This window comes from Epinephelus moara, chromosome 11, assembly GCF_006386435.1.
Source record: "Epinephelus moara isolate mb chromosome 11, YSFRI_EMoa_1.0, whole genome shotgun sequence".
Taxonomy (NCBI): Eukaryota; Metazoa; Chordata; class Actinopteri; order Perciformes; family Serranidae; genus Epinephelus; species Epinephelus moara.
This window is the reverse complement of record NC_065516.1, coordinates 12317229-12340599: the sequence shown is the minus strand read 5'-3', so window position 1 is coordinate 12340599 and position 23371 is coordinate 12317229. Positions and strand designations below refer to the sequence as shown.

At 38.3% G+C, this 23371-nt stretch overlaps 4 protein-coding genes across 8 annotated transcripts in view; all 4 read left to right on the top strand.

Moving 5' to 3' along the window:
* LOC126397681 (rho GTPase-activating protein 21-like) overlaps positions 1–1930 on the top strand; it is a 108303-nt gene extending 106373 nt beyond the window's left edge. For all 3 annotated transcript variants that reach the window (XM_050056611.1, XM_050056609.1, XM_050056610.1), the window contains one exon: positions 19–1930. In XM_050056611.1, the coding sequence (XP_049912568.1) occupies positions 19–1106 (1088 nt within the window). In that variant the 3' untranslated portion in view covers positions 1107–1930. The remainder of the gene's footprint in view (positions 1–18) is intronic.
* Positions 1931–4227: 2297 nt separating this feature from the next.
* On the top strand, positions 4228–9534 carry apodb (apolipoprotein Db). 3 transcript variants are annotated; one of them, XM_050056630.1, is made up of 5 exons: positions 4228–4344; positions 6439–6554; positions 6636–6757; positions 8084–8169; positions 8867–9534. In XM_050056630.1, exons 2-5 carry the CDS (start codon positions 6444–6446, stop codon positions 9097–9099), a joined length of 552 nt encoding a protein of 183 aa, XP_049912587.1. In that variant the 5' UTR covers positions 4228–4344; positions 6439–6443; the 3' UTR covers positions 9100–9534. The 3 variants fall into 3 exon arrangements, with proteins under 3 accessions (XP_049912587.1, XP_049912586.1, XP_049912588.1); XM_050056629.1 differs by having other exon boundaries at positions 4256–4344; positions 6410–6554; XM_050056631.1 differs by having other exon boundaries at positions 4274–4344; positions 6419–6554.
* A 521-nt stretch (positions 9535–10055) lies between these two features.
* otos (otospiralin) lies at positions 10056–13222 on the top strand. The gene is made up of 4 exons (XM_050056633.1): positions 10056–10211; positions 10373–10436; positions 10868–10891; positions 12772–13222. Exons 2-4 carry the CDS (start codon positions 10379–10381, stop codon positions 12957–12959), a joined length of 270 nt encoding a protein of 89 aa, XP_049912590.1. The 5' UTR covers positions 10056–10211; positions 10373–10378; the 3' UTR covers positions 12960–13222.
* A 741-nt stretch (positions 13223–13963) lies between these two features.
* Positions 13964–22002, top strand: cops9 (COP9 signalosome subunit 9). Its single transcript, XM_050056634.1, has 3 exons — positions 13964–14172; positions 18331–18403; positions 21797–22002. Exons 1-3 carry the CDS (start codon positions 14110–14112, stop codon positions 21832–21834), a joined length of 174 nt encoding a protein of 57 aa, XP_049912591.1. The 5' UTR covers positions 13964–14109; the 3' UTR covers positions 21835–22002.
* The last annotated feature ends 1369 nt before the right edge of the window (positions 22003–23371 follow it).

Here is a 23371-nt window from a genome sequence, read left to right as displayed (position 1 = left end):
TTGTCGGACTGGCAGCAGGTCCAGGGGCGTCTGCCGGTGCAGAAGTGAGCTCCATCACCTCTGACTACTCCACCACTTCTTCCATCACCTTCTTGACCGGAGCGGAGTCCAGCGCACTCAGCCCGGAGCTGCAGGGTGGGGAGGAGGCAGATGACGAACGCAGCGAGCTCATTAGCGAGGGACGACCCATGGAGACGGACAGTGAGAGCGACTTTCCTGTTTTTGCCCCGGGCGGTGGCAGCAGCCAGTCTACACCCTGCCCAGAGCAGAGTCTGGAAAAGGCTGAACAAAGAGGAGGTGGAGGAGCTGAGGGGAGCACCACACCAAAAATGGAAGCGCGGCGGCTTTTCCCGACACACAGGATGATTGAGTGTGACACCCTCTCCAGAAGGTGGTCCCTCAGACAGAAAACAGACAGTGAGTCATCAGTGGAGGGTGTTGCCGGCAGTGGGGAGCGTGGAGAAGGGAGAGCGGAGTCCTCAACGCGTCTCTCTCGAGTGCTGGAAGTGATGAAGAAAGGGCGGTCCACGAGCAGCCTCAGCTCATCCTCACGCAGCGAGTCGGAGCGTCCTGAACCAGCCTGGCACCTTAAGATCACAGAGCGGCTCAAATTCAGGTTACGCACATCTGCCGACGACATGTTCACCCAAAAGAACCGAGGTTCAGACGCTCGTGGGAAGAAGAAGAACATCCGCCGAAGGCACACCATGGGCGGACAGAGAGACTTCGCAGAGCTGGCGGTCATCAACGACTGGAGGGAGCAGGGCGGGGTGGACCAGGCGGCTGAACTGTCAGCTCTGGACCGCCTCAAGCCCAGGTGTTCCTCTCAGGACTTCTCCATCCGGGACTGGATCGCTAGAGAGCGGAGCAGGGGCTCCGATTCAAGCGTTGAGGTCGCACCCAAAGCAGTTCCTGAGGACGATCGTCCAGAAGCCCAGGACGCAGCTCCGACTTCTGCGTCATCGGCCGCGCAGCCGCTAGCGGGGGAGCACGTTAATGGTAGCGGGCTGCAGGGCAAAAACAAATCCAGCCTCGGGGCGGACGCTCACCCACACAAACTGTCTGGGGCGCAAGTCGTCCGCTCACGGTTCTACCAGTATCTGTGACGACGGCAAGAGCGGGCTTGTCTGGTGTGTTTGTAAGGAATTAAAAAAAACTGAATGAATGCGTAAATGTACGAATGTGGGTATTTTAGCTAAGGTTACTGCACAATATTTTTTCTACAAAGTATACTTTATGTATCTACTGTACATACTGTGTATAGGCTTATGTGATTGTTACTGGAATAATGCTGAAGAGATGTTTATGTGTGTAATTCCACTGACTTGTTGGCCATACTGGAACAGACACGGACAAAACTCGGACTTCCTCCTGCAACATCGAACCCTGCAAACGCAAGAATGTGACTTTGCTGTCGATAGGTTGTGTCAGTGGGACAGGAAACGGACTCTGGAATGTTTTACAGCACTAATGAAAAGTAACGGGGTCAACGTGACTGTTACTGAATGCAGGAGGAGGATTTATTTTAAGGAATCATGGATCAGTTCTTCCTATTATAAGCGGTATGAAGAATGTATTACTCTCTCTGGACTAACACTAGTTGCTTGTGACAATATTGTCAATTCAAAACAATATGTATGTTTTTATTTTGCCTGTACTTGAAGTATGTGGATGTAACTGAGGGCTGCTTTCTGAGCTGCGTGCTGTGGGAAGTTTCTTTTTTCACAGCACAAGTCACAACAGCCAGATATTAGCTTGATGGACTGGAAGATTATTATAGTTTTATCAAATAAAGACTGAAAAAAACAGTAATGAAATGCTGATACTATAGTATGTAATGCTTGGTACAGTAGTTTATTTCCAAACTTTGTCCAGTTATAGTCCAAAAAAAGTATGTTTTTACACATTGTTTTTATCTCGAAAAGAAAAAGTGCCTCTTTTTTTCCCTTTTTTTAAAAACTGTTTTTACCGACAGTTGACAAAACATTTTTAGGAGAAAAGAATCTCACAGGCATTCCAGAGATGTTTTTTGTTGTTGTGGGGTCTTTTCCTGTTTTTAGTTTAAACTCACGTCAACATCAGAGCATTCAAATGTATGTTAGTGTCTGTGTTACATTTATAGGTTGACTTCATTTTTCCCTCCTCTGTATTTTTCGGGTGCATGGGCGCTTAAACCCTGGGAGAAGAAAAAAACAACAGTTATAACTGCATGAGACAATGTTTTCTGAACAGTGAACATCTCACCTGTGTACAAATAAACATGGGTGCAATGCCCTCCCTCAACAAACACTGGAAATAAATAATCTTTATTAGACTCTCGTGTGTGTTTGGTCTCATTGTTTTATATCCTACAAACATCTGGAGGGAATAAAAGACACTGTGTTCTTAATCTTTGCCAAATTGTACACGTATTTGGAACTTAGCTTATCTGTTCAAGCTTTACTGGAAAGTCAACATTGATTTAGTGCAAACACTAACAAAAATAAGTAAGCTACATGACATTTAAAAAAATTATGGCACACTATACTATGATTTTTTAATGGAAAACTACACTATGGCATCGTTATAACATACTTTATGATCAATTGACATTGTACTAGCATATTATATTACATACAGTACAATGTCTTTTTATGACTATTATATGCTATAACATTTTTATGAAAAATCGTGCATGATATACTAAACTATACTACATTTTTATATTTTTATGGCTTAATTAACTGACTTAATTTTTATGGCATTCTTTTTTAATGATTTTTTAGTGGCATACTAAAAAAATGACACTTATGACATACTGTACACTACAGTACTATGACACTGATTTTTTATGCTAGAAAATACGATAACATTTTTGATTATATTTTCATGGCACTCAGCACTATCACGTTTTTCTATTTTTGGCATAATGTACTATGACATTTTAATCATCTTTAATGCCATACAATATATACAATAAGATTTTAATGATTTTTTATGGCATCCTATAATATGAGCTTTTTAGGATTTTTCTGGCATGACATGGTATGACATTTTTCTAAATTTTTATAGCATAATATACTATGACATTTTTAAATAATTTGTTATACCAAACTAAACTGGCATTTTATGATTTTTTTTTATGTCATAATAAACTATGGTACTTTCATGAAATTCTTATGATACACTATACTATTTATTTCTCATTACTTTTTTATTGGCTATACTATACTTTCATTAATTTTATGACATAGTATATTATGCAATTTTATGATTTTTCATGGCATACTAAATTATGCGCTTACATTTTTGCTATGAATTCTTTTGGCATAATATACTATGACATTTGAATAAATTTTTATGGCATACTATATTATAACTCAATGATTTTTTTAGGGTAAACTTTCATGTTTTAATATCTTTTATGTCACACTAGCTTTTATGGCATATTTATGACTTTGTTTTATGACATACTATATATTTCTTTTGTGTTTTTTTCAATGGGTTAGGGTTAGGGTTAGACTGTGACATTTTTATGAATTTTTATGGCATACTATACTGTTACATTTTTATTGGCATAGGATACTATGACAATGACATGACAATTTTTAAATCGCATAATATACTATGCCTTTTTATGGCATTTAAATGGTATACTTTACTGACTCTTTTTAAGAAATTTTTATGCTTGACTTTGTACTGTGCTATGAGTTTATAATTTTTTATGGCACCATGACTTTTTAATGATTTTTATGTACAGTACTATGACCTTTATATGACATTTTTAACAGCATACAATACTATGATGTGTTTTTATTGCATACTATATAATTACTTTTTTAATGACATACCATATCATGACATTTTTTGTCTTTTTTTTTTTTTTACACATTGTGTGGCATTTTTTTGTGACATTCCATGCTATCACTTTATAATAATAATTTTTAATGGCATACTATATGGGTTTTTGAAATCTAAGTTTTGATTAGTAATCTCAGAGTTGCTGTAAACACATTAAATCATACCTGTGGTAACTTTGACACAAACAAATAAATAAATATGTACATTATAAAACATTTAGAATTCATGTTCATTATAATAATGAAGCAGTAAACAAGAGTGTTCTTAAAAATAAAAGCGTGCTGGGAACTACACCAATCAACTTTTAACCCTTCTCACACTGTCTGCATTTTCACAACGTGGGAATGTGCGCATGATGACAATTATGTTAACAAGCTGCCTCGTGCTGTGGGAGTGACGTTACGTGAACGTGAACACACTCTCAGTCTGTGTTTGCACAGAAAGCTCAGACAGTTTCAGCAGCTGCAGCCTCCACCTGACATCTTTAACCCTCGTACACCTGAGGTAAGAAAGCTTCATGTCATGGCTGAATTACGCTCAAATGTAGAATTTACAGGATACATTTTTGTTTTTTAAAAATATGGTAAAGCTTTTACATCAAGATTAAATCCATTGAGAAACTATTAAATATAATGTTTGTTATTAGTACACAGTAGTTTCTCCTACTGAAAAGACGCCTATTGCTCTGTAGGTATAGCTGTTACATGAAAACCAGAAGAACAGGTGATTCAACATGTGATGTTTTGTAAAGGCACAAAAGAAAAGGTGACACTCAGCTGCAGCAATAACAGAGAGAGAAAGATAAAGAGAGTCTTCTGGCATGTTTTTCACCGCTATCTTATTTCACAAAACCATGAACAGCCATTCAACCACTTTACATCTCTATAGGGAACAACAGAAGAAGAAATGTAGCATGCCAACACCCTCCACAGACTGCAGTTAGACTGTAACCAAGAGGGCTGTACGGTTCTGTTGTTTAACACTTAACCATGAAATAATTACGACCTGCAGAGAAAAGCAAATACACATCCAGGTCTATTCACACACAGCTTGCTACGACCTGACAACATTATGAAAAAACTCAATCATTTGTCTCTGATTGCTTGGTTGAAATCTATATTATTATTGTTATATAAGTGTTAGAAATATTTTTGTGCTGGACCCTATTTCCCCATGTTTTTATTCTATTTCATTATTGAGTGACAGGGCTGCAGCGTAATCGCTCAGGTCATGTTCACATTGTCAGTTTATGTCCACTAAAAGAACTTGTTTCGCTCTGACAGACTCATATTGCTAGTACAATATGAAAATATGCTGCCTCTGTGACATGCTGCAGTGCTGTTTTTCTGTAGGCCAGTATGGAAGTTAGCATCGCCCTGGTTACCTCGTCAAAAAGCCAGTGGCCTTTTTCACTGGATTTTGTTCAGCAAGATAATCTTCACAGATAAACACCACCTTTATTATTTCTGAAGCCTAAATTCAATCACCAAAATTAAAAGCTAACATTAGGCTATAAATGAACTTCACCATGGTTGCATGGCTTTCACCTCCCCATCATTACGAGACTGTAAAGCCTTGTTCAGTGTGATGACGTGTTATAGGCTCATGTAGTCTTTTGTTAGCAACAGTCTTTTTTAAGACACACAAAAGCTTCATAATAAACAAGTGGAGTATTCACTGATGTTTTGTTGTAGGACAAAACATGAACATCTCTTAAGCTTGAGTTAACCACAGGCATAATTTCAGGCATCTAACCAAAACCCATTAAAAACAAGCTCAATGACTTAAAGACAAGAAAACTGGAAGGACAGAAATGCTAACTCCTTTCTAGGTTTAGGATTCATTCCTGCAACACTCTAAATTACTGACAATTTCAATGGAGTCTGGTGGGTTTGGCGATTGTGATTTCAAGGCTGTTTCTGGTTAAACAAAAAGGATTTTACTCTTTAACTAAAAGGTCTTTCTCAGTCGGGATCCTTTCCATAATGTTGTCAGACACTTAGAATAACACTCTGAGCCTGTCAGTGGCAAAAACAATCACTTTTAGTGGACACCCACTGACGGTGTGAGCATGCTCTGAGTAACTACATTACAATCTGTTTCGCTGCTGCAGAAATTGTTGTTTCCATGAGTCACTTAGACACAGAAACAAGGGAAAATAGAGTCCAGGTTGAAAAATACTTAACTTACCATTTAATCCAAAATAACATGCAAATAATACAAATTAGACCATTAAAAAAAGACAATCTATCAGCAGATCACAGCACACTACATTTTTGCATCAACCCATATGTTCCTATACAAAAAAGTAGTTAAATCAAGCTCATCATTAAACCCAACAACTCAAAGTTTACTCAAACCCTACATTACTTTCTAGGTAAAATATTTACTCTACTAACTATGCCCTACTTTATACTGAGCTACATTTATTGAATAACTTGATTTGCTTTTCAGACTGACATTACGATATTAACAATGCTTTATTTACTAAATTTTTAAATGCAGGATTTCCTCTTGTAACAAAGTACTGAAAGACCTGGGTACCTCTTCCACTGCTTGATAATTTCAGCTTCTGTAGCCTTCCTTCCTCTCCTGAAGGAACCATGTCCGCAGTCTACCTCCTCTTCCTGCTGCTCCCTCTGGTGTCAGCACAGACCTATCACTGGGGTCCCTGTCCCACTCCCAAGGTGCAGCCCAACTTCAACCTCCAGCAGGTAAACACACATAGATACATTCATTCATACACTTACTATGAACTGAACTACACAGAGCTAATGAAACCTGTCTGTTAACAGTATCTGGGCAGGTGGTATGAGATCGAGAAGCTGCCCGCTTCCTTTGAGAGAGGAAAGTGCATCGAGGCCAACTATGCTGTAAGGAGAGATGGAACCATCCGGGTGCTGAACTCTCAGTTCTAGTGAGTACTGAGGGATATTTATTATTGATTTTGGCTTGTGTGATCATTTGTTTAGTGTCAGCGAATCTGTCTGGAAAACAAACCCAGTAGTCTCGTACATCTTTTCCATCTGACTTCAATTTTTCTCTCTATCTGCTCTGTTAAAGGTACAGTTTGATATTTTGGGAAACACTCTTGTAAAATAGTTGAAAACTGCCATAAATAAAGCAAGATTAACTCAAAGTAACACAGTTTTTCTTAAACCAAACCTTGTCACAAGCATTTTATTGACGTCATCAGGGTCAAGGGTCAACAGCCTCTTCATCAGAGAGGATAGGAAACACCCAAACTTTGATGCTCATGTGTCGATTAGATCACCATAATAACACACAATGGGTACTAATTATGTTATGTAATTAATTATTAGTTATGTGGACTCTGAGCAGATGACTGAGGGCCTGATGGTGACACACCTCAGGGTAGAGTATGCTTATTATCAAACAGAGGAAAGACTCTACGCACTGTAGACAAAACCCTCTGTATGCTGGGAGATGGTGGACGATAATTCTGTCTGATTGCTGTGATAGTGTGTTATTGGCTGACTTGAATTGTTATTGTCATTTTTTGCTAACCTATGTGCAGCACAGTGTGCAGTGGTTAGCACTGTTGCCTCAGCGGGTTCATACCCACTGGCCGGCTTGGGCCCTTATGTGTGGAGTTTGCATGTTCTTTCCTTGTTAGCATGGGTTGTTTCCAGCTTCCTCTCACAGTCAAAAGACACACGATTTAGGCTAATTTTGCCGTTATCCTGCCTCGCCGTTCTGTTTAACACTTACGATCATGAAATGGGGGGACAGAGTGGTCTCGCTTTTAAGCCAGCAGTGGAAGTTGTAACAGTGCCAAAGCGGTGTCTGTAGAAACGGTACAGCTTGCAGATTGGGAACAAGGGCATGACGGATGTGATGTTTTGATGACACGCTATGTATGCAGCCCACTGCAGGAGATTTAAAAAGCAGCTAGCTGCAGTTAGAAGCTAACTCAAAGAAGAAAGGACGAAAGCCCTGATCATACAGAAAGCATTTTAGCTGCTGGAGGCAACTTTTTGTAATTGTTCTTAATGAAAATGAACCTTTTCACTTCTCGTTCAATGTCTGCTGGGATCGGCTCCAGCCCCCCCCCCCCTTGACCCTGAACAGGCGGTTACAAAAATTTTCTTTTTTGCTAATCTTGTTTTTCTAATCTTTTCATTTTCACTAATCCTCACTTGAACATTTAGCGTGCACTTTTGCTGACTTAGTGTATCCCTCATATTAGTTTAATAAAATCAACTGTTTCTCTGTCTCTCAGTAAAGACAAGGTGAGGGTCGCAGAAGGGACAGCAGTGATTCCCGACATGAGAGAACCTGCCAAACTCGGAGTCAGCTTCTCATATTGTAAGTGCTCTTCTTCATCTTCTCCCTCTTGATGTGTTTTGTTTCTGTCATTTTTGCTGTTGTCTTCCTCTTTCTATCATTCTTCTTTCTCATTGTTTTGTCTTGTTTTTTATTGTAAAAAAGGAGTCAAGTGTTTAAGATAATTCTAATAATAAAACCATTATATAGTTCTTTAATTTTTGTACAAGAAGACAGAAAATCAAACAGAAATAGAGTTACTTTTTTGCACTTTCCACTCGTCACTGAGCTTATTTGAGCTCATCCTGCTAAAAGAGCTCACATACCTCATGAATGATGATATATCGGCTGACACATGATGCAGCAGCCTTGGTACATTTGTAATTTCAACAACAATGAGCCTGTCTCTCCATCTGTGAAATCTCATCGTCTATTCCAGTCAATCTTATTAGCAGGAGATGTTTATGTTCTTTTTCAGCTAACTTTAGAATGACATCACTACTGCAGCTGTTAAGTTGACAGAGTTCACATAGCAGTTAGCCCAAGGCACCCCTGTGCCTACGTGCAGCCTTACAGAGGTATTAACATGGCTATGGACTCCTGTGTAGTTACATGCTGTTCTCTTTCATCTGTATGCAGATGATACTGTCATTTAGTTATGCTGTATTCTGAAAGGGAATGTTCTGAAACAGTTAAAACCTTAATCCAAAAAAAAAGTAAATGTGACTTTCTCTCCCAGTTACTCCCTACAGCCCTTACTGGATTCTGACCACTGACTACACCAGCCTGTCCGTCGTGTACTCCTGTGTGAACATCCTCTACATTTTCCACGTCGACTACGCCTGGATCCTCGGGCGGTCACGCTTCCTGCCTTACGAGACCGTGAGTTACGCCAAAGACCTGATGGTGAAGGAAGGGATCGACCTGTATAGGATGAAGCCCACAGATCAGAAGGGCTGCAAGGATAACTAGGGATCATGGAGACTCCTACAGCACTCAGATGAGGCAGGGCTGAATACTGGATTAACAAATTTTTACTCTGATTTCATGTGTTTATCCATCATTATCCGGGTCTGGTGTTGTAACTGTTCCACATAACCCTGACAAAAAAAATAGTTTAATCTGCTGTGTTACAGATATGAAAACATTTAAGATCTTTTAAAATATATTTTTATATTTTAAAATTGCTTTAAAGAAGAAGGAAATGGAATTTGTAAAACCCACAAAACTCCATTATTCAATGAAGTTACTCATTATTTCTTGTATTGTGATATTCTAGTAGGACGTGTTACATTATGAGAAATAATGTTTTACATAGTGTTGCAATAAAACAAGCACATTTGTGGTGATGGCAATAAAACAAGCGGGTGAGTTATGTGTATATTAAAGCTGTATTCATTAAGCAGACCATTTGGTTGCGCCTTATTTTTTGTTTATCTGGTGAGCACTGTACTGATTATAAGTCAGCAACAATGCGAAGATAAGAGGTACATGTAATTTTCTGACCCAAGTGGGATATCCAAAAGTTCCAGTTACTGTGGGGAAGAAAAAAGTTACAGTGGAATATCATTTAAGCAGTTTTTTTCAGAGAGTTTCAACATGATTATTGAGCAAGTCAGACAATGACAGTTTATTGATTAAGGGCAGAAAAGTTACACTGTGTAGATCCCTACTCTGATGCTTACGCAATGTGTGCTCAGCAATCTATAGTCAAAAGTCAGCCTTAAAACTAGTATGTCTGTTTTCTTTAATATGCACTAATAAGTTAATTCTCAGGTTAGGGTGCGAATTCGTGTGGCATTATTACAGTGGGAGGGCAACATGTGCACCTATGGGGAGAAAAAGAATGTGTGGAAAGATCACCTGGAAATATCAAGGAAGGACTTCTCTGTGTAAATAAAGCATAATCTGGGTATGTGTGTGTGCGTGCGTGTGTGTGCGTGCGTGTGTGTGTGTGTGTGTGTGTGTGTGTGGTGGAGGTCCACTGGCTCTTCCTCCACTGAGCTCCACACATACCACAGACCACAGTTGACCAGCAGTTGAACAGCAGCATCTCTCTGCACGGCTTCACAAACCATTTACAGGTAATTATCTTAATGTCATTTTACTCTTGAAAAATGTTGGTTAACTATAGGAAAGATTTGTTTTTATTTGGAATTAAGAATCATTATAATACAGAAACCTGGAGACTGTACTGATAGACTGGACACTGGATTAAAACTAAGAGGCATTCTTGTGTACTTAGGGCAATATGAAGCTGTTGGTCTGGCTCAGTGTTCTCCTCTGCCTCTTTGCCTGTCATCTCAGTGGTGAGTGTCTTTTTTTAATCTGTATATTATATTCTGAGTTTAATCTCATGAAGGCAAAAGTTTGCATGCTGGAACTGAAGTTTAGTTTGTTACAGTAAAAGCATGTAGTGGTGAGGTGATACAGCTGATATATAAATACTGTTTTAGAATCATGTATGATCCCAGATGTGATTGCATCATCCATAGGAGAGCATTTGTATTTGCATGGGCAACAAAGAGGACTCTGTCCGAGGATGAATTCTTTATGCTGTGTGTGTGTGTGAAATGGTCAGCAATAATATTTGAAGAGGGACCAGGTATCCTGGAGTCCTCTGGGAGGAAGCTCAGTTTTCAGTTTTCTGCACTTGAATCCCGTCTTTGTGCACGGGAAGCTTTGGAATGCTGAGGAATGTTAATTTTTTTCTCTAACTCTCTCTCTCTCCTGCTCACAGAGGCCAGAGTCATCCCAGAAGGAGGTACAGTATATAAATAACACGTCGCCTTTTAAATGCCTTAATATTTTGCAACAAACAAAATGCCTCCAATGTTATAGTGTTCCATCTTTTGCACTTCCAAAAATGAATAAGCTTTGCCCCTGTTCTCTACTGTAATCAACACATTTACACACAGAAAATATGCTTATACTGAAGACATCGACTGAAAAGCACACATAAAAGTCCGAAGTAACTGTATTTGTAAATTCAGTTTAGATTATGTCCATTTTTTAAATTATGGTACAAAATCAAAATAGTTTCCAAAGCTCATTTAAAAGGTTATTGTTTTAGTATAATATCTTAAAAACAAAGAGCACCCTTGCACATTTTCTTGACTGATGGTATAATTTTTCTTAATGAGATATGGCTGGGAAAAAAAAAAAAAAAAAAAAGCCTCAGCCATAGAAGCAAAGTATAGTACTGATGTCAGTTTATCGGGATCGTATAAAATTAAATTAAATGTATTCACAATTCACAAATTCACAATTAACAGAAATAATGGAGATGTGAAATGGAACAGTCTGATAAGCATCCAAAGCTTGAGAATAGGGGTCCAGACATGAAGCAAATTGCATTTTAAAATGTGTTCATATACACATTGTCTAGATTTAAGAAAAGAAACTGCATGTAATATATAGTAATATTTATATTGTACAAAACCGAGAACCCTGGAGACTAAACTAACTAATGCTGACTACTAAACGGTCCCAAGACCAGAAATGCCATCATTTCCTAAAAACATTTTCAAAGCTTGATCAAGATTGTAAAATTCATCATATATACTTCAACAACTGAAGCCTCAGAAGGCCAGAATGCATTGCAGTCACCACCAGTGGTGGAGAAAGTACTCCGATTTAAAGTAAAAGAAGCAAGACCACAATGTAGAAATACTTTCTTATGAGTCAAATCCAAATATTCAAATTTTTACTGTATATATTACCTCATAATTGATGATGCATTAATGTGCTCATCACTTAAGCTGGTGAAGGTTGAATTAATTCTAGTTACTTTTATACACTAATAGGTAGCCTAATCTTTAATAATGCATCCTATTAATGAGTTGATTTGTACTTTTCATTGATAATCTAAATCTGTACCTCAAGTTGTCAGTTAAATGTAGTGGAGCAAAAAAGTACAATATTTGCCTCCAAAATGTAATGGAGTTTAAAGTAAAATAAAATAGACATACTCAAGCACAGGTACCTGAGAATTGTATTTAAGTACAGTACTTTAGTAGGTGTTGTTATACTGCTCACAACACGTGTACCACTTTTAAATCACGTGTGACTCACGTTTTGGAGTGGAAAAACTCGCTCTTCATCTCTTTTCATAATATGTTCACACCTTTCTCTTCTCTGCACGTTGTGTGAAAGCATCCCAGGAATTTTTCTGTCTCTCTGTGTTACAATTACGTACGCCCTTTGGACTTTTATCTCTGTACATTGTATATATTCTATCTAGACTCAATACTGTGAACCTTTGCACATTTCTGCACAGCATTACTACTTACAATACGGTTTATCTCTTTCATTTTAAAGCAGATATATTGTGCTTATTGTGTGTTTTTAAGTGTTTTTTTATATGTACTTATATTGTTTACTATTCTATATCTATGTTTTTTTGACTTGTGTAGTATTTCCTGTTCTTCTAAGTTTCTCTTGCATGATTACTGTATTGCATGAAACACCAAGGTAAATTCCTAGTATGTAAAAAAAAAGACCGACTTGGCAATAAGCTGGATTCTGAATCTGATTTCAATATTTTGACTGATCAGGCAGATAAAACGAATAACTATAGAATTTGATATATACCAGTACACATTGAGAGTGAATTGAATAAGTTTACCTGCTGTGTGTCTTCAGTTCCATATGACGAACCACCAGCTGTTCCTTACTGGCCCTACTCCACCTCCGACTTCTGGAACTACATTGAATACTTCAGATCCATCGGCGCCTACAACCACATCAATGAGATGGCCCGGGCCTTCTTCGCCCACCAGCACCTTGGAGACACCCTGGGATATGAGACCAATGCAGGACATGAACACTGAAAGGGGGCTGAAGGGAGCCAGGATTTATTGAGATAGCCAAAGTGAATAAAACGGAAAACATATGAGGACATAAGGGATTTAATATAGAGTAAAAATAAATTAAATGAGGTGAATACTGCATTTTTTTTCCCTTTCCAAAGTATATCACCGTTTGTAGCGTATCCACACATATAGAACACAAATGTAGCGTATGTAGCCCTTTTGTAGGATTGTATAATATCTTCATGTAATGTGCCAAAAATAAATAAAATATTTCCCAGATATGTTAAGAGTTTCCTCCTCTTTTTACTTATGCATCTTCTAAAAATGTATCGTTGTCCTATTTTGTTCCTTCTTTTCTCTTATTTTATATTTTTGTTCATTAGCTAGTTACCAATATTAAGCAAGCCTTGTATTAAGTGAGTAAATGCTAGTGTCTAAAATAAATAAATAAATAAAATAAAATAAAATAAAAATGAAATAAAACAGAATAAAATGAAATAACATAAAATAAAATAAAATAAAATAAAATAAAATGAAATGAAATGAAATGAAATAAATAAAAATAAAATAAAACAAAAATAAAAAAAAATAAGTAAGATAGAATAAAATAAAATAAAGCAGTTCAAAATCCACACTTACAGAACAAGTTTCCTTGTAAAGCTATTATTTTCCAATATATTTATTTTGTTGTAAGCCGTGCTCTTTTACATATAATGTATTCTATTATCACCTTTATCTTGGTCTTTGGTAATAGAATAGTAATAGCATAGTTTTATCTTTAAAAAGCTGATATTGCATCATTTATTTATGAATTTGTTTCCAATTTTCTGCATTCATTCCCAAATAAATCGAACAGAAACCATCTCTGACTTGAGAGAAGAGATTTAATAGACATGAGCAGTTGATAAGTTAATAGGTTAATCTAATTAAAATTAATTTCCTTCACTGTTGCGGAACAAAACTCCTCACACTGCCCTTTACACAGTCTGTGTTGTGTTACAGTAAATAGCGGAATTATTGAAGCAAGCTGTTGGAGTCAGCCGAGCACAATTTAGTGTTGCACGCGTTTGTTTTCTTTCCGTGTGCCGCAGCTAGCATTGCTAGCAACAAACTGAAAACTGCAACACCTTTGAAACCATACGTGCTGTTGAACTGATACTAAAACACAATGAAACCCGCAGTGGACGAGATGTTTCCTGAAGGAGCTGGGCCCTATGTGGATCTGGACGAGGTGGGTTCAAAGATTTGAAGCAAAAATAGCAACATACTAGTCCGAAACACTGGCTAATGCTAACTAGCTTAGAGTGGTACTGCTAGCTACATCCTGAAAACAATGCTCTGAGAAACACTCAGTTCGCGGCCTTTTGGTGACAGTTTTGCGAGGTTCTTAAACAGCTTAATATTATTAAGTTTATATTAATTTGTCCCTACCGTAATATATATATACCAGGTGCTGTGTCGGGGACTTTCCCTTTCGGTGTTTCCCCCTCATCTTACCAATGAAAAACTGTCTGAAGGGGGTAGGACACACCTGATTCCTTTGGTGCAATTTATTTTAACACTTTATAGAGCGTAACGTTTACATGATATTGTAAGGGCTACTTTTGCATATTAATCTGGTGCCTAGCGTTTCTACTCTGTAGAAAAAGTACAGGACAAACTGTTCTTTCAAAACACTGCAGTGTTTTTCAGATAAGTATCTCTTAACGAAAGTCACAACCCTTATACAATCTGTGGCCAGGTAATCTCAATCATACAGGTTCATCTGTGTTGAAAGCAGATTAGAGTTATATGCTCTAGATATGCAATCAGTGGTATGTGCCGGTGTTATGTCCCTACTGGTTTCCAGTTTAACTGGTTTCCTTACCGAACAGCTGCAGATGTGCTGCGCCTCCGTCAGCAGATTCGTCACAAATTCACAAACATACACAACATATTACTGGCGATCTTAAAGTCGCAGCCCGCATCTACCACGGCGAATATGCTTCTGTAAGTGAGCACTACGTACCAGCGACATTTAAAAAAAGAAAGTAAAGAAAATATGATATACACAAATTTGCGTCAAGCTGGACTCGATTTCACATCAACAAAAAGACAGTATAACACAAACCGCATGTCTACCTGTGTGAGCCACTGAGACTTACAGAGAGCAAGGCTTTCCTCAGGTATTAGTAAATTACGTCAGCATCCAGGTAACATTTTGATTTGGGCTGACCTGAGACAACTGGTTACCCTCGAAAATACCCACACATATTTATCAATTAGGGCTGGGTATCGATTCAGATTTTCCAGATCGATTTGATTCAGTTTTCAAGGACTCAGTTCAATATCAATTCAGTCAAGTATATTTGCTTGGATATTAAGATATTTTCTGAGAACTAACTAAGTATATTTAACAAGGAACCCTCTGACCTGGTGCATTACTATTAAAAATACTGTTTACATTAAGAATTGACCCCAAAGCAGTATATCAGTCATCATGTACTTTTATTTAACATTACCTGACCAACACATACAAAATAAATATTTTAAATTAAATCTAATCACAAGGCAGACAATTTAAATGAAGTGGCTACAAAAAATGTAAACAAAGGACATCCACAAGCTTGTAAAGCTTTAACATAGTTAGTTAACACATTTGTTATCGGCCCATGTGTTTACTGCTACAGAAAATTAATAAATCTTTGGTTTATTTGCACAACGTCGCCTCTCTGCCGTCTTTTATCACGCTTGCGAACGCTAAGTTAACTTTACCAGCAGATCTGTATGAGGCACAATCTGAGGCTACAGTTAGCAGCGTGCTGATGCTTAGTGGTATTTCTTAATCTTTTCTGTGAAACTAATGTGCATTTAATAAACATGCGTACATTATTAACATTATATTTTTAGGGGAAATTGCGAGTGAGAAAAATGCACCGTAGACCCATGCCTTCAGTGGACGCGCTCCCACCATTGATAGTACTGCTGCTGCAGTCTGCTACCAGCTGTACGACACGTCCACAGAGGAAAATAAATAGTTATAGTAAAAGATCGATTTTTTAATTAATGAATCGATATTGTGCCATTTAAAGGAAAATCGATTTGAATCGATTAAATCGATTTTTTTCAACCCAGCTCTATTGTCAATGTTTCTTGTTCTTTTTCCACGAGTCTACAAACATATTCAGTGCCACATTACAGTCTGCACAACACTGCACACTATGACAAAGCCTGTCATGTTAAAAAGTGACGATCTAACTCGCTCACTGCGTACCTGTAGAGACAGAGATAACAGCATGACGTCACCTCTCTCGGACCATGGCGACATTTCTTTTAGTGTGCGTCCATAAATGTGAGTTTGTTATTAGAGCTCATATGTCTCCATCAGAGCTAGCTGCCAGGTTGTCATAGAGTGTAATACTATTATTATTGTGTCATGGTAGTTAACGCATGTACAATTCCGTTTGCTTTTGTAAAATTTCGGCCGTCTTTTTTTTTTTTTACTCGGTCACGGAAGTCATTTAAAATGCAGCGAAGCATAATACTTAAATTAAAACATAGGCTACTGATGTAACACTCAAATTAGATTTTAAAAAGTGCAAGTACACAAAAAACTACTCAATTACAGTGACGTGAGTAAATGTAAGTCCTTGCTTCACCTCTGTAATGATCCAGTGGCTATAAGTGCTTGGTTTTTATTTACATATTATTAAGCGTATTTTGAGAGCATTTTCCGAGTTAGATCGTCACTTTTTAAACATGACAGGCTTTGTCATAGTGTGCAGTGTTGTGCAGACTGTAATGTGGCACTGAATATGTTTGTAGACTCGTGGAAAAAGAACAAGAAACATTGATAAATATGTTTGGGTATTTTCAAGGCAAGCCGAGGGTAACCAGTTGTCTCAGGTCAGCCCAAATCAAAATGTTACCTGGATGCTGACGTAATTTACTAATACCTGAGGAAAGCCTTGCTCTCTGTGAGTCTCAGTGGCTCACACAGGTAGACATGCGGTTTGTGTTATATTGTCTTTTTGTTGACGTGAAATCGAGTCCAGCTTGACGCAAATTTGTGTATATCATATTTTCTTTACTTTCTTTTTTTAATGTCGCTGGTATGTAATGCTCACTTACAGAAGCATATTCGCCGTGGTAGATGTGGGCTGCGACTTTAAAATCGCCAGTAATATGTTGTGTATGTTTGTGAATTTGTGACGAATCTGCTGACGGAGGCGCAGCACATCTGCAGCTGTTCGGTAAGGAAACCAGTTAAATTGGAAACCAGTAGGGACATAACACCGGATCAAGTTAAGGCTGGTCTCATTCAATATTTTCAATGCAGTTCAACAGGCTTTATTGGCTTGATATTTAACATGTGTTGTCAAAGCACCAGTACATTTATAAGGCACTGAATAAAATTAACTGATTACAAAAATGACAGTAGTCAACAGGGCAAATAGGTGATTAAATTACATACATATCTCATATGCCTTATATGATTACCTATAAACACGTTATGTGTTTGTTTGTAAATATTGAATAAATGCAGACTATGGGCTGTAAGGAGATGGCTTTTATGTGTTGTTGTATGTGTGTGTCTGTGTGTGTATCTTAGGTGTACTACATGTATAAGTTACTGTGCTTAATATCAACCAAGAATCAATTATTATATTGATTCACGATCATAGATGTAAATTGTGAAGAAAAACCCATTAAATCTAGGACTAACTAAAAATCTGTGAGCTGTGAGGAGATGAACTCCAGCTGGTATGTGCTGTTGTGTTGGATGGCTCTTGGGCTGTGACATGCACTGACATATCTTGCTGCATCTATTGTGCTGACACTATTTTCTCTGAGTAGATGTTGCATTTTAGTCTGGTTCTCTATCTCAAATGTTTAACAGTAACAATCAAGTATCCCACTCCAAATGTTCAAGAAAAGTCTATATGTGCTAAAGAATATAAATAGATCTTGAAGTAATCAACATGCCCTCTGAAACTTTTTGTACTTTGATGTTTCAGATGTTATATATTTACTCTGTATGATTGAGGCTCCAGCATCTGAAGGTCATTTACTACTGTTCTGTATTGTTCAACAACTACCTCTGCATGGTGAAGATAATTGTACCAACTTCCTCTACACAAAAGTTTATGCATCTATATCGCCCTGCAATAATGTGTTACTGAATTCAGACACACTCTTCCCTCCAGTTACATTGTTCATTGTGGGATACCATGAATGAGAAATTAATTACCATGTTACACACATTTCATTTCTGTTATCACATTGTCCCCTAGTAGCTTCTCTATGCCTACTGTTTACATGTGATGTAATGTTGTGTGCTTGAATGTGTGTGAGAGAGTATGTGTTTTGTTAATGCCGTAAATCTGGTTGTACTGCTGTGTGTTAACAGGCAGGAGGCAGCAGCGGTCTGCTCATGGACCTGGCAGCCAATGAAAAAGCAGTGCACTCTGATTTCTTTAATGGTAAGCCGCAGTTTTCTCTTTGTCTTTTTCCCCCAAATCATCAAATGTGCACACACTGGAAAGAATATGTTTATCACTTGAGTTATCTGTTCTTTAGATATAGAAACATGATATATCAGCAGGACGGCGTACAGTGAGGAAGACGCTTGCAGAGTTAAATGTGGAACGTCTCAGTAATAAGCTTAAAGTCATTGATAAGTATCATGACTAAAATGAAATGATGATTAGTGGTGGTGTGATATCTATAACAACATATAAATGAGAAACTCAGAACCCTTTAAATGATCAAGGGCTTTACAGAGACCTGGTTAACACATAAAGAGAAACCTGATCATTTGTAAAGCTTTGTTTTAACGTCCAACTCAAACTGTAAGCTGAAACACATGACTAAACTGTTCACACATATGTGCACAGTTAAGTAAAAAAAAAGCTCTACGTTTTTAATATGGCAGCATCAGACCACCTGCCAGGTTTCTTTCCCGTAAATGCACTTAATCTATTTATTTTTTTGGTAATATGAACATGTAAAGGGGAAAAAAGAGATTACTGACAAACTGCTGGAGTGTTAGTGTAAGCACATTATCTAGTGACTTGCCAAACCACTTTGTCTTCTCAAATTAACCCTCAAAAACCCCGTCATTCCCCTGTAAACACCAGTTTCACACACAAACACATGCACAGAGGACGCACAGAAACCCCCAAGCTAATCTTTTTTCCGTCTTGCAGCGTCGGCTGCAGGCAAAACAATTTTGGCTCAGCAACACATGACCTAGAAAGAAAAGAGCTGATTGTTAAAAAGGAGGGAATGAAAGAAAAAAAAGAGAGGAGCAGAGAGGAGGATGGTAAAGTGAGTTTTATGGCTGCTGTCAGACTGAAGCTCAGCGGGACACCTCGCCAGTCAGCTGCTTTAAACACACACATTCATACACGCTCCTTTGCATCACTTTGGTTGTTAGCGCTGCTAAAAGTGCCGTTCAGTGAATTTGCATGTATGGCACATCTTAGCTTGTGGCGCTACCAGGGATTAGAGTCCCATAAGGGCCCTTTACGCTAATAATGCGAGCACTTAAAGTACTGTAATGTCATGTTATGTTCGGAAATAGACACGGCTGGTACACATGATTAGACTGACATACAGTGGCCAAACTGATGCATCTTAATGGCATGTAATTTATTGTAATGCATTTGTAGTGACCACAGATAGAGCACTAATGGGACTTTTAAGTCATTCATCTTTTCATATGTGCACACCAAACACTGCTGATCACATCAGGATTTAACCAGAGGACAGTGAGGAATGGGAAAGCAGGGCTTGTTAAATAGTTGTGATCATAGAGCTCGGGTGGTAATTTAAAACCACTGTGTGATTTCAAAGAGACTTAGCCCTCTGTACGCCCACATTGGCATGGCAATATCATGTTAATCCATGTTACAAGGTCACCTGAGCAGCAATTTTTAAAACCATGTTTTGAAAACATGCTATCTAAAGGAAGACATAGTTCCTGGTGCTGCTGTGTGGCTTGTGTTTTAAGTTGTATACGTAGCCAAAGGGCAAGCTGTTTGACTCGTTGCCTGTCCCTTATTAGGCAAAACATAGGAATGTCCTGTTCCTGGAAACCACAGAGACATGAAAGAAAGAGTTTCTCAAGCCTGCTGTGCTGAATCGGCTTTAGCCTTTGGACAGTCTCTCTGATGTAGTTAAACATGTCAGATTTTACTATACAGCCATTATAAATGGCTGCAAACTACTTTCAGCTCATTCTGCAAAAAAACATTGCAGCATACACAGCCCCTCAAGGGAGATCTGTGATAATGGGCTATGTGTTTAAAATTGACTTGACTCAAAAGGTCAGAGTAAAATTTACATCAACTGCAGACTCACAGCTTTTGTTCCAAGGATGTCAGCGGTTAAAGTAATGTGTGTGTGGCAGGAAGAAGTACTTAAAAAAATGCTCATCATACTTTTTGAAGCCCAAGTTGCATATTGAAATTGTTTGTTGCATCCAAAACTTAAAGATATTATATAAACGGGAAGCTAGAAATGGTGAATTTTAAGTTTGCTTAACAAAATGATTAAAGCTGGTGTAGGCAGAAATCTGAAAAAAAGAAGAAAAAAAACAGCAAAATTTGAAAATCACACCTTCCTCCTGTAGCACTCGGTCTTTGTCATAATTCCTTCCTACAAGATGACCATGGGCATATGCACACTTCATACAGTTACCCAGTGTTTCCCATACAGTGATTTATTTATCTCCTGCTGTATCTCTATCTCTGTTTACACAAATGGGACAAAATTTAGCTAGCTAGCCAACCTGGCCGTCACGGACCGTTTTAAGCATTTTTCTGTTGTTATAGCTCCACCCAGTTGCCAATTAGAGTTAAATTTCTCCAGTCACCTTGAGGCGTCCTGTTCTACATATCTACCAAGTTTAGTAAAAATCGATATGGCGGTTAGGCCTAGATAAGAAATTAGCTCTCTAGCGCCCCCATTTTGTTTGATGGGGTCAATAATGGAGGGGTCCCCTCAGATTATGTGTGGTCATATGCCTACAAAGTTGCGTGGTGATGGGTGAAACCCTTGAGATGTTATACACCTTTATGTGATGAGCCACGCCCTCCGCAATATTCATTGCCTTATAGAAGCTCAGTTTTAGTAAGTTTTCCAACTTTTGCCAAGAGGGAACTTTAGATATTGGTCCCTAGATTATGTTCACCCAGTTTCATGCAGATCGCTCAAACTTCCTAGGAAGAGATCCATTTGAAGTGTTTTTCAAAAAATTCAAAATGGCGGAAAATCTATATAAGCGGAAGTTATGGGTTCTTGAGGCAAATGTGTTCCTCATGAGGAGAGGCATCTCTGTGCAAAGTTTCATGTCTCTACGACATACGGGGCATGAGATATGTCCATTCAAAGTTTGCAATTTCAATCATTTGCTATAGCGCCCTCCTTTGGCCAATTGATGTAATATTGCTTCATTTGCATCCTCCCATGACCCTCTACCACTGTGCCAAAATGCATGTGGATTGACCAAGTCAGTGAGGAGAAGAAAAACGTGGAACAGACACACACACACAGACAGACAGTTTTCGTCATTATATAGATAAGATAAGATAAGATGTATGTGGCATATGGCATGTATGCAGTTCCTATGCATTTGGCCATAACAAAGTAAAAGACACCCTGGATAAAAGTGCCCACCAAACAGCAAATGAAGCTTTAGCTCTTAAACTGAGTAGCTAGATTAAAAAAAAAAAAAAAAAAATGTCATAATTGGCATAATTAGCTGAGAATGTAGGAGTTCTGGCAACAGCTGGACTAATTCTAACCCTGTCGTGTCTTCTTTGTCTGTCTTTCTCTCCATCTTGTATTCTTGCTTGCTTTTACACCCACAGACTTTGAGGATCTGTTCGACGACGATGACCTTCAATGATGACGGCATCTGAGCACCTGCGTGTTGCTGTGAACGTGTACATAAGAAAAATCGTGATATTGGGCTTTTGCTGACTACAAGTTCTCTCTTATTTGTACAGCCCCCTCCTCCTTTATGTCTGTCATCACTGTACTGAAATAAAGACTTTTTGTTTTTACTATAAGAAAAGCTGTCATGGTGAACCAGGTGTCTGTGAATTCTGAGAATCCCTTACATTCCAGCTTTAGAGAAAATTATGAGTATGGTTTTGGCGTCGTCGTGTTTGAATCTGCTCCTGGCTGGATTGCAGGTTTGTGGGCTCTGCGAAACACCTGTTAGCAAACTTAATTACACACGAGATACAGTGTTAACATGAGCACTAAATGTTCAGTTGGGGCACGATGGGACAGGAAAGGGGCTGCAAAAAATGTGGAAATGCTAAAAAATACAGAGCAAATAAAGTGTGCAGGTGTAGACTCTACAGGGATCATAAATAGGAAAAACGGAAAAGCTGTGACTTTCAGATTAGAATCACTTCTTATGCTCCTTCAGCTATTTGAATTGACTGTTGTGTGAACTTTGGAGTTGAAATGACATTTTAATGTATTCATTTATGACTTTCCCCGAGGTGATGCAGCACACAAACCAGCTGCATGTGCAGGCTTAAAAGATAAGACTAGGGAAAAATAGTTTAATGTATATTTACACCACACATGCACATTAGACTTGTAAATGTATTGCTGAGTTTACCACAATGACAGACAGAGAGAGGGCTGATCAAAGCAGGTGATAACACTTAGAAGAAGCTACAGTCCAGAGCCAAAAGTAGTGTTTGCCTTATTATTGTAATTATTATCCTGTGACGGTTTTCCGCAAGATTTAGGAGCCTGGCTGAAGAGGTTTGCACCCATTCAGCCATGAGAGTATTAGTGAGTTCATCCAAAGGTTGTTGGACGTGGTTGAGGTGCAGACCAGTCAAGTTCCACCACACCAAACTGGGAAAACTTACTTTATGAAGTAAGTTATTGTCACATTAATCCTGGAAACAGCCTTCCTCAAACTGGTGCCACAAAGTTGGAAACACACTGTGTCCTGTAGCACTCGTAGAACTTATCGGGCCTTAAAACATTTTCTCAACCAGCTTCTTTCTATGAGCAACAGATACCCACATGAACACAAACGATTTGTTTTTGCCTATGCTCTTACTGGTTTGAAGTGGGCAGGAGTTGGTTGGCAAAAATGGCAATATCCGTGCACCAATCAGAATTTAGCAATATTCGAATCAACGTGATTACACCCCTACGTAATCCTGACGAAGCATATAAAATAAGTTCTTTAAATATAATCAACTTTCAAAACTTGTAACTGTTGCTTTTTTTGTCGTAAATATTAACGCCAGTAAGAGGGTTCCTGGTTTGAACCTGGAGAGGGGGGCCTGAACCCGGGGTGGGGGAGCTTGCCTGTACTTCCTTTGTCAGTGTGGGTTTTCTATGGGTACTCCAGCTTCCTCCCACAGTCCAAAGACATGCAGGTTAATTGGTGACTCCAAATTGTCCGT